The sequence below is a fragment of the Chenopodium quinoa genome, unplaced genomic scaffold, assembly GCF_001683475.1.
Source record: "Chenopodium quinoa cultivar QQ74 unplaced genomic scaffold, ASM168347v1, whole genome shotgun sequence".
Taxonomy (NCBI): Eukaryota; Viridiplantae; Streptophyta; class Magnoliopsida; order Caryophyllales; family Amaranthaceae; genus Chenopodium; species Chenopodium quinoa.
The window spans coordinates 495,317-505,788 of NW_018744100.1; the positions used below are offsets into that span (position 1 = coordinate 495,317).

A 10,472-nucleotide genomic window follows, 5' to 3' on the forward strand; every position below is an offset into this window, starting at 1 on the left:
CTCAGGCTGCGTTTTATGCTTCAACATAAAACGCTGCCTCAGGCAGCGTTTTAAAGCCCATATACATATTCCAGTATAATTTGGCAAAATATACTAGTATATTTTGCCAAAATACATACCAACAGGTCAACAAGGTAAAACGCTGTCTCGGACAGCGTTTTACTTCTTGAATTTTTTTTTAAAAAAACTGGGTGTAAAACGCTGTCCGAGACAGCGTTTCACCCCAGAAGCTTAGTTTGGGAAATACTTTTCCCACGAGACCAATTTGGTAAATAATTTACCAATAAAGCTCAATTTGGGAAAAACCCCAAACAGAAGCAAGGTGGAACCAAACTATTTATAAGATCAGGAAAAGTGTTATCTGTTAGTCCATTTATCTGTAATATTTCTCATTTGAGCCACAGGCAAAGCGTACAATATATACTAGACCGGCGTGTGTGTGTGCATGACTTGAACGCAGCACAAACTGTTGTGCCACAAACTTGATACCTCTAGCCCTCTAGGTGCATGAAATTTTTTTTTTTTTTTTAATGAAACAAATCAATTCATTAATCAAAAGTCATACGACATCTACAAATGAAATTTAAATCAACAAATACATATAATTGAATCAAATAAGGGTTTTCTAAATTTTACATATAAAGCTGTTCATTTTACACCTTTAGAAAAATTGAATTGATAAATGGTACTTTTCATTTTACATAAAACTTATGTATTTACATAAAATTTAAAAATGAAAAAAAAAAATGATACTTATTCATTTTACACCTTTAGAAAAATTGAATTATCTATGGGTTTGTGACGTGGCAATCTCTCCACCCTTCTTCAACCATAAACCTCTTGAATCCTAAATTCCTAATATCCTATCATAACTTCATAAGAATTTTTTGTTTCTAAACATCAATTTGGCATCAAAATTAAATATTGTAATTATCTAAAGTATCAACTTTCATTTTTATTTTTTTTCTCCACTTCATTTCATTACATAATTACGTTAATATTTTTTATCTTAAAATCAACATTTAACCAATGGGAGTCATCAGATTCTATTGAATAGAATGAAACAGAAAATATGGGAGTATTATCAGTGGCTCATAAGCCAAACCCAGAAAGATTACTAATTCATTCATCTTCTTATTATCATCAAAATTTCCCAATTTCTGCTTTCTCTCACCTCAAGGTTCAAACTTTATCATTCATTTTTCTGGGTTATTCAGAATTTATATATATCCATTTTATTTCTTAATTTTAATTACTTTATTTATTTGCAGGTGCAGAGAATTAACTCAAAGTGCAGCATTTTTTCTGGGAAACAAAGCAGTTATGTTAGAGGTCAATTTGTTTCAAGCAATTTTTTTAAATTTGATAATTGTGTACGTAAGAACATTCAAGCTGGTAAGTAAGAGGAGTACACATTTTTATTTAATTAATTAAGCTTTTTTGGTCTTTGATTTTGGAATTTATTAGGAATAGGAAATTTTGCATTGAAATTATGTTCTGAATTCTGATGATGGTAATATAGTCATAAATAAATTATTGTTAATGTTGCTTTAATTTTGATTTTTCTAATTGCTGTGGCATTGCTAGTTCAAATTACACAAGTCGTAGTGGCAATTATTTATTGATGGATACAGTAAGAAAAGGGGGCAGTTCTTGGAGAGTGCAACATTGATTGCACGAGTCCCGAAATAAATAAATGTGGACCTCGATTAACAAGGGTGTAAATCAAGTGACAATTTCGTAATATACGAGTAACAAAAAAATAAATAAGTAAATGAAGTTGGAATGATTGAAATGCACGGGTGCTGTAATTGAGCCCGTAAAAAGTCCGTTTTTTTTTTTCTAATTCTGTATGTCTGATATGACTCATATGATCGTAGTCAAATGAATCAATATAGTATTTATGGTTCTATTATAGAAGAGCTTGATATAGTATTATATGCACTTTATCTCCGAGGCATAATTGTACAACTTATGGTGCATTTTATCTATGTTTGCTTTGCTGAAGGAAATGTGGTTTCACCAACTTGTGTGCTCCCATTAACCGAAGAGAATGTGGAGAAGGTGCTGGATGAGGTACGCCCTGGCCTTATGGCCGATGGAGGGAATGTTTCATTACACGAAATCGATGGTTTGGTAGTAGTGCTGAAGCTGGAAGGAGCATGTGGGTCATGCCCAAGTTCAGCTATGACTTTGAAGATGGGGATTGAAACTCGTCTTTTGGATAAGATCCCTGAAATTTTGGAGGTAGAGCAGATCCTAGACACCGAGACTGGCCTGGAACTCAATGAGGAAAATGTCGAAAAGGTGAGCACCTGACCAATGCAGTTTATCTTCCAAGAAACTAGGCCTTGCCATCCTCTCCAATCTAATTACTTAAAAGTGTTGAGACACCTAGTACATTTGTCAATTAGCTTTAATTATTGGCATGAACTAGCTTTGTTTTCATACCATATCCCTTGCATTTTCGGGCCTCAAATGATCTCTGTGAACATTTTTTTAGAGAGGTTTACTGGTTAATTGGTTATAAACTTGCAATAAGAGATAGAATTATTAGGGGATTTATGAAAAAATAATACTCGTGTTAAAGGCAATCTCGTATATATGAAATCAAAATTTTGCTGATGAGGTTATTTCTGTAGAACATTTGAGCAGTCACATATTATGTAACTGTAAAGCTCTGCTAATGAAGTATACAACTTCTGTTTCTTCAGCTTCTAGCCGAGATTAGGCCATACTTGGCGGGCACCGGAGGTGGGGTTCTTGAACTCGACAAAATTGAAGATTATGTTGTCAGAGTGCGGCTCAGTGGACCTGCAGCTGGGGTGATGACAGTACGCGTTGCCATTACACAGAAACTAAGAGAGAAAATCCCTTCCATTGCTGCTGTCCAGCTGATTGACTAAAAATCCCAACCACAAAACAGAATTTTGTTGGAGACAGAGAAGCTGAACTTCCAAGTTTAATTTTTTCCTCTGCTAGAATTTATTTCAGAAGATTGCCTCGGAATGTTCACGTTTTTAAGATGATCATTGCTCCCTCAAATCCTCAATACTTGGTAGATTATCAGACCCTACATATTGTTCAAGGCTGTGGATATACATTTCTCTTGAAAGTGTTAAATTTTAGTGTATAGTTCCACAAAATTCTTAGTGGTTACTTGTATTTATATTGAAACAAAGTTTTCTGACCTTGTTATCTACAATATATTGGCTTCAAGGCCTTCACTTGAATTTGTTTCTTTCATTTCCACCTCCCATATTTTATTTTTGCCCTTTTGGTAACTGAACTGCTATTCGTCGTTCGCAAATTACTGGGTGACGTTCACATTTTTAATTGAAATGACATTTTTGCCCTTGTGGGTATTTTATCTATTTAAGGGTCCACCATGGGTAAATTTAGTTACCGACAACATTAAAAACATTACCGACCCACCACTTGTGTTAAAAAAATCCCGAGCATTAAAAAATCCTGGTTCCACCATTGTACGGTAATCCCGAGGAATTTAAAAATCCTGTGCCAGAAAAGGAAAGTGTACGGAGTGATGTTTTACGATGGACGACGACAACGTTCACACGCCGGAGGTTCGACGGAAGAATCTGTAAGTATTTCGGAATTTTTTTTTTTTTGTAAATAGGACATCCGCTTGATTTTTCCGGAAATCTGGGGGAGATCCGCCCAAAATTTCCGGATGTCCCCAATAACATCTGGAAATTTCAGGCGGATGTACACATCCGGATGAAATTTCCGGATGTAATTAGGGACATCCGGAAATTTTGGGCGGATCTCCCCCATATTTCCGGAAAAAACAAGCGGATGTCCTTTTTTTTTGTTTTTTTTACGTAATTGTTATTGTTATTATTATTATTATTAATATTATTATTATTATTATTATTATGGTTATTAATATTAGTTTTGTTAATTTTGTAAATTTCTGTTATGATTATGATTATTATTAATATTATTACTACTATTATTATTACTATTGTTGTTATTATTATTATATTAGTTATTATTTGTTAATGTTACGTAGTTATTGTTGTTATTATTATTAGTATTATTATTGTTATTGTTATTATCATTAGTATTATTATTGTTATTATTATTATCATTAGTATTATTATTGTTATTGTTATTATTATTATTATTATTATTATTATTATTATTGTAATTATTATTATTATTATTATTATTATTATTACTATTAATACTATTAATATTATTATTGTTATTATTGTTATTTTTATTATTATTATGATTATTTGTATTATTATTGTTAAATTTAAAACAGTAATCCTTGCGTGTTTTATTTGTTTGTATTGTTATTTTGATAGGATTCGGAGGTTGAAGACGACGGTGACGTTGTGAATTACAGTGCACATTTTGTGACAGACACGGTTTTTCTAACGTGTGACGATGCAGTTACATGGGCGGATGCTGTTGCAATAAATCTGGGATTTATTTTGGTGAAATCGTCTTTCAACAAACAGAGGGATGGTCGACCAGTTCGATATTTAAGATGTGACCGGGGACGCAGGAGTAAGCCGAGAGATCTTGAGAACGCAATTCGGAAGGACACCAAAACCAAGGGCATTGGTTGTCCTTTCTACATCAAGATATGTTACGAGTTCGTCACCAATACTTGGTTTATCCGGGCGAAAGATGATGTAACTGGGACCCACAACCATCCAATGATTGCGTATCCAGAGGGCCATCGTAAAATTAGTGGGTTGAGCCCGAATGCGAAGCAGGTTGTGCGTGACATGACGAAGTCTAAGGTTGCACCGCGTAACATCATGACGACTATTGCGGAGCAATTTCCTGATGATCATCCAAACATCAGACACATCTACAACTGCCGGAATGACTTCAGAGAGGAGATGTTTGATGGGAGAGGAGTTGTTCAGCAATTTCTACATTTGGCGAGACAGAGTCAGTATGTTTACTGGGTCATGTCCGATGATGAAGGCGTTTTACAGCACGCCTTTATGGCGCATCCAGTCATGGTAGACATCCTACGGACGTACCCCTATGTGATCGGTATGGATTCCACTTACAAGACTAACCGATACGGGATGCCGTTCTTTGAGATAGTTAGCGTGACACCGACAAATCAGAATTTTCTCGTCGATTACGTGTTCATGCGCAACGAGTGCACGACAAGCTATCTATGGGTTTTGCAGAGGTTGAGAGACGTGATTGGGTATAATAAGGAGCCGTCGGTTTTCTTGACATACCGTGAGCTTGGGCTATGTGCTGCATTGAGGGAAGTGTTTCCAGGAACCTCGCACTTACTTTGTCGATGGCACATTAACAAAGATGTGGAGGCTCGGGTCACTGCTATGTTCAAAAGCAAGAAAATCGATGCGTCTTTCAAAAACGGAAAATGGACACGTATCATGGACGCTGCAACCGAGGAAGATTATGAGGCCGCTGTAGAAAACATGAAAGATAAGTGGGCAAGTTTTCCAGCAGTGATACAATATGTAGAGAACACATGGCTTTGTCATAAAACGAAGTTCGTGACATTTTGGACAAACCAAGTTCTACATTATGGCAACACCAGCACTTGCAGAGTTGAGAGCCAACATTCGTCCGTGAAGATGTGGTTTGATTCCTCGACAGGTTTGGTGTAAGATTATTGAACTTCATGTATGTACTTTATTTTAGGAATTTGAGTTACAAATCATAACGGTTTTTCTTTGTAATGTGCAGGTTCTTTAGATACCGTATGGGCTCGAGTTCATAGCCACATTGGTAATCAAATCATCGCAATTCGTAATGGTTTGGAGGCTTCTAGGTCGAAGATAGGTCAAAAGTACCGACAGTTTCCACTGTCACGTATAAACGGGAAGGTGTCTCAGCATTGTTTGAAGGTTCTCGATGAGGAGACAAGGAGGATGAGGGAGCTGAGTTATCAAGTGCACGAACGATGTGGATGTGCAATGCGTGTGACCCACGGGTTGCCCTGTGCATGCCAGATACATGATTCGCTAGCTGCTGGGACAGGATTGTACATAAGGCAAATTCACCCATTTTGGAGGACCTTGGTTATTGGTTCTGGAGATGGTGGGACGGTGCCTGGCAATGACTCGACCGAGGATGCCGCACATTTTCGTTCTCTGATGGAGGAGGTGTTTGATAGTGATCCTGCTGTTCTTCGAAACGTGTCTCGCATCATTGAAGAGGAGCTGCATCCGGATCATTCCGATCTCAGAGAGCCTGCTGTAAACCACCGGGTTCGTGGTCGACCAAGAAACAATGATACAAGACGTGATCGTTCTTATTTTGAACATGTAAACCGCCAATACACTGAACGCGGCGCACGACAAACAGGTACGATTGAGTGTTGTGTTTTTCACATAAATAAAAAAACCTAGAAACTGGACTTCCGCCCAGAAAATCCGGAAGTCCAGGGGAACTTCCGGAAATTTCTGGGCGGAAGTTCCCCTGGACTTCCGGAATTTCTGGGCGGAAGTCCCCTTGTCCAGAATTTTTATATTTTCAAAATTCAAAAATTTAAAACAAAAAAAAAAAAACTCACCGGCTCGCCGCCGCTAACGCCGCCACCACGACCACCAAACGTCAGCCTAATTCTCCGTCGGTCTGCCATTGTCGGATTCAACGTTTGATTGCAAGATTTGCTTGTGTTTGAGTAGCCTTCAACTATTTTGGTTTTTTTTTTAAAAAAAAAAATTTCTGATTTTTTTTTTTCAAAATTTCTGATTTTAGAAGGTTTTAGAGAGAGAAAGTGTCAAAGAGTGATTTTGTGAGATGGGAAATGTCTCGTAAAGCCCTAACTTACTTTATCGAGTATTTATATACGGAGGGCAATTTAGAAAATTCATGTAAAAAATGTGAACGTCACCTAGTAAAATACGAACGACGTTTAACAACACCCTTTGGTAATCGAGTGATTATGATCCGAAAATTGATCCAGGGCAAGTGTTCTGATCTTTTCTGACCTAGATGTAGATTTAAGAAAGAATTAATTTTGATGAAAGAAATAAATTAATCCAAACCATTTTTCAATTTTTGCATTTTGGATTAAGGAAAACAACTTTCTGTCCAATTTAATAAGAACTATTTGGTGTAGCTACTAAGCATTATGCATAGAATACACTGAGTACTCTGAAAAATCCGAATTAGAATTTCAAAATCTATTCTATTTGAATACATGAAAAATCACTCAAACAACTGTAAAGTGATTTTTCAATACCATGAGCCCATTTAGGAATTAGAGTACGCCTGCAATGGAAGACATTCTACCCAATTACCCAACAAGGCGGATACTTCAGGGAGCACATAGCAACTAGATTTTCCATAGTGCAAAAAATTGTATGCCTATAATCCTCTTCTGGGAGTTCATCTCAAAGCAGTGGAAGGAAGATCAACAGTGGAATCAAAACCATAGGTGTATTTTATAATATCTGGATAATACTCGGATTTCAGGAATACCTACATATGTAGCAAAACATCAGTCATATACAATTATACATCAACTTCATGGAGTCCTTCGGTTGGCTATCTTCTGCTCTAATAATCATCATCTTCTTCCCTTGGTCTAAGTAACCTCCTAACGACAGCTGAAACCGCTCCAAAAACCATGAACAAGACAAGCAGGTCGAATCCACCACCAATGCCAACTGCTACACTGGGGCCTGGGGCAAAAAATGAAAACGGCGACCATCCCCATCCACCATAGAATGGGATACCAGGGCCAAATCCATAGCCACCAACAAGTGGTGGAGCTACAGGTGGATTCACATAGATGTTGGTCCTGCAGAAAAAGAACATAAATTATCAAAGAAAAAAAAAAAAGACAAAACACACACACTCCAACCAAAAAATTGTATAGCTGATAATTCTTTACTGATATTCCTATACTTCTTCCAATATTAATTTTCTTCTTCGGATCTAGATTATAAATATACAAAAGATAATCCCTTTCGTTCACAAATAATACTCAAATAGTCATGTTTCATTCCCTCGTGATTTAGGATGTGATATGCCTGACCAAATTAACCTCCATATTATACCCTTTCTCTTGTGAGTTCTCTAGGAAGTCCAACCAAAATCTACTAACTGATTTCTGCATGATACATTACTTACAGCTTGAAACACAAGGTTATGCCATTAAAGAAGGATATTGCAGAGAATTCTATTAAATTTTCAATTCAGTACAGGTGTAGTCATACAAGGAGCAGGTACTGTGAATTTCATTCCACTTAGCCTAAAAATGGTGTAAAAGTCTTCAGATTTAGTGGCGGATCTTGGCCGAAAATATTAGAGGGGGCGGGATTTAAATATTTTACCACTTGCCCAAAACTAATCACTATGCCCCAATATTTTATAAGTAAATATAGGTTATTTAAGTTCATTAACTAATTAATTACAATAATTTAAGGGGGCCTGGCCCTGAATGGCCCCGGTGGAAGGTCCCCCTCTAATCAGATTGCATCATGATTGTACTCATTTAGTCGTTTAAGTGGTTTAGAATAGAAATAATCAAGGTTCAAGATAATATTTACATTCACTAAATGTTTGCCTACGCCAAACTTCAGAACCCATGACCCTACAGCAAAAAAGTCATGTATACATAACCATTCAGCATTACTGCATCAGAAATAAGAACAAGATCATTTACTCATTTAGTAAGAGTTACTCAGAATATTTTACTTTTGATTCCAACACATCAATGGCTCCACCGCTCCAGTTTGAACTCTTTGAAGTAAATGAGATGATGACTCCACTGAGCTTAACTCTTATTTTAATGTTAAAGAATGCCATGAGGACTTTCCAGGATAATGGAAGAGCTGCTTTCGAATAGAATTAACTTAAATGCGCACCAAAGTTCTGTAGCATGTTATAGGTCATACCAGGTATCGATTGCACTCATCAAGTTGTTAAGTGGTTTAGAATAGAAATAAAGTATACTTCCTTACAAACAAATAACATACCACAACGCTGAAGTTGATCAAGACATCAACACAATATAAACTAGCAAGTCATATTTGTATGAATAAATCACAGAACTTTCCAGCTATGGTGGCCAAGTATACTACACTATTTGAACAAACCATCAAGAATATCAAAGCGCCTAATGCATCCACATTTCCTCATCACAAAACTTGACAAACCCTCAATGTAAATTCAGAATATATTCATTCTAAATCCAATAAGAACTAAAACATAATCGACATCACAACACTACAACCACCATCACCGGTAGTATCAAATGCTAGAGCCTTACCCCTAGAGTCGCAACTGACCATCATTTCCATCATACTCATAATACAAAATAACATGACAACTAATGGAGACATTTAAGTATAATCCAAGCAACTCAAAGCTCGAAAAACCAACATCAAAATTTTAAAGCTAGAAATTAATAAGGGTAATACTAGTAAGACTATACCTAGAATTAACTCTAGGAGAAGAAGCACGAGGAGCCGAAGAGCGGAAAGCCTGACCACCGACACGGCCACCAGACTTGGCAGCAAAAGCATCACCAACTGATCCCACACTCAATACTCCTGCTGCCAATGTTACTATTGCTAGCTTTGCCAACTGCTTCTCTATTTTCCTGACCACTCAAATGTAACAAAATTATTCAGTAAATTAGAAGTATAGAATTATCATTTAATTTTATGGAAAGTAACCCATAATAAGAAGCAAGAATTTAGCCCTTTTTTTTTTTTCCAAAGTTACACAAAAACTGATTGCTACTCAAAATTATCAGGAAAATAGAAGAAAAATAGCCATTTTTTACTTTGAAAAAAAAACACTTTGATTTTACAAAAAATGAACTAATATTCAAGCAATTACCAGAAATTAAACCCAAAAACAGAAAGCAAGAAAAGTGGTCATATTTACACAGAAAAATAATTTTGATATCCCCATATATTCACAAAATTTAACTACTACACTATGCAAGAACTAGTTTATCAAAATTAATTAGCTCAAAAAAGAAAAGAAAAAAAAAAGTTAAATTTTTTTTTTACCTTGAAGAATCAGTTTGATTATGGTGATCATTTGGTGGGTATTTGCAGGAAACAATGAAAAATGAAATTGGAGTTCTGGGTTTATAATTCTGGGTTTGAATTAGTAGTGGGTTTGAGAAGAAACTCTTTTGCAAAGATCCCATTATCATTTTTTCACATTCTTCAAATTTCTACTGGGAAAAAATATATTAGTGGCAATTAACAAGTTCAATTTTCTGAATAGCTGGGAATTTTATGTGACTTTTAATTTTTTTGGTGTTCATTTTTAATTTGGATTACTCAACTTTCCATGATAAGCAATATTCACACGTGGCAGATGGATAATGGATGATAATTTTTTTCAAGAATTTTATCTATTTAGCATTTTATTTGAAAAAATAAATAAGTTTGTGAAAATTTTCAAATTAAACACTTGTTTTGCTCTAGTCCATTGGAATTTTTTAGTTAATCTTATAAACCTTCAACCTA

The 10,472-nt window shown here is 35.7% G+C and overlaps 2 protein-coding genes across 3 annotated transcripts; one reads left to right on the plus strand and one right to left on the minus strand.

The window, feature by feature from the left end:
• The first annotated feature begins 776 nt into the window (after window positions 1–776).
• On the plus strand, window positions 777–3,246 carry LOC110692266 (nifU-like protein 3, chloroplastic). 2 transcript variants are annotated; one of them, XM_021869264.1, is made up of 5 exons: window positions 777–1,180; window positions 1,272–1,395; window positions 2,009–2,307; window positions 2,715–2,923; window positions 2,957–3,246. In XM_021869264.1, exons 1-4 carry the CDS (start codon window positions 1,073–1,075, stop codon window positions 2,904–2,906), a joined length of 723 nt encoding a protein of 240 aa, XP_021724956.1. In that variant the 5' UTR covers window positions 777–1,072; the 3' UTR covers window positions 2,907–2,923; window positions 2,957–3,246. The 2 variants fall into 2 exon arrangements, with proteins under 2 accessions (XP_021724956.1, XP_021724955.1); XM_021869263.1 differs by having other exon boundaries at window positions 778–1,180; window positions 2,715–3,246.
• A 3,884-nt stretch (window positions 3,247–7,130) lies between these two features.
• LOC110692267 lies at window positions 7,131–10,262 on the minus strand. The gene is made up of 3 exons (XM_021869265.1): window positions 10,005–10,262; window positions 9,419–9,586; window positions 7,131–7,780 (listed from the first exon to the last, which is right to left on the minus strand). The coding sequence occupies exons 1-3, from the start codon at window positions 10,151–10,153 to the stop codon at window positions 7,537–7,539; spliced, it is 561 nt and encodes a 186-aa protein (XP_021724957.1). The 5' UTR covers window positions 10,154–10,262; the 3' UTR covers window positions 7,131–7,536.
• Between the last annotated feature and the right edge of the window lie 210 nt (window positions 10,263–10,472).

Excerpts from the sequence above, each read along its gene's own strand:
- LOC110692266 (XM_021869264.1), top strand. The coding sequence starts at position 1,073 with ATGGGAGTATTATCAGTGGCTCATAAGCCAAACCCAGAAAGATTACTA. Across the intron at positions 1,396-2,008 it reads ACGTAAGAACATTCAAGCTG|GAAATGTGGTTTCACCAACT; the intron begins GTAAGTAAGAGG and ends GCTTTGCTGAAG. Across the intron at positions 2,308-2,714 it reads ATGAGGAAAATGTCGAAAAG|CTTCTAGCCGAGATTAGGCC; the intron begins GTGAGCACCTGA and ends CTGTTTCTTCAG.
- LOC110692267 (XM_021869265.1), bottom strand. The coding sequence starts at position 10,153 with ATGATAATGGGATCTTTGCAAAAGAGTTTCTTCTCAAACCCACTACTA. Across the intron at positions 9,587-10,004 it reads AATCAAACTGATTCTTCAAG|GAAAATAGAGAAGCAGTTGG; the intron begins GTAAAAAAAAAA and ends TTGAGTGGTCAG. Across the intron at positions 7,781-9,418 it reads TCTCCTAGAGTTAATTCTAG|GACCAACATCTATGTGAATC; the intron begins GTATAGTCTTAC and ends CTTTTTCTGCAG.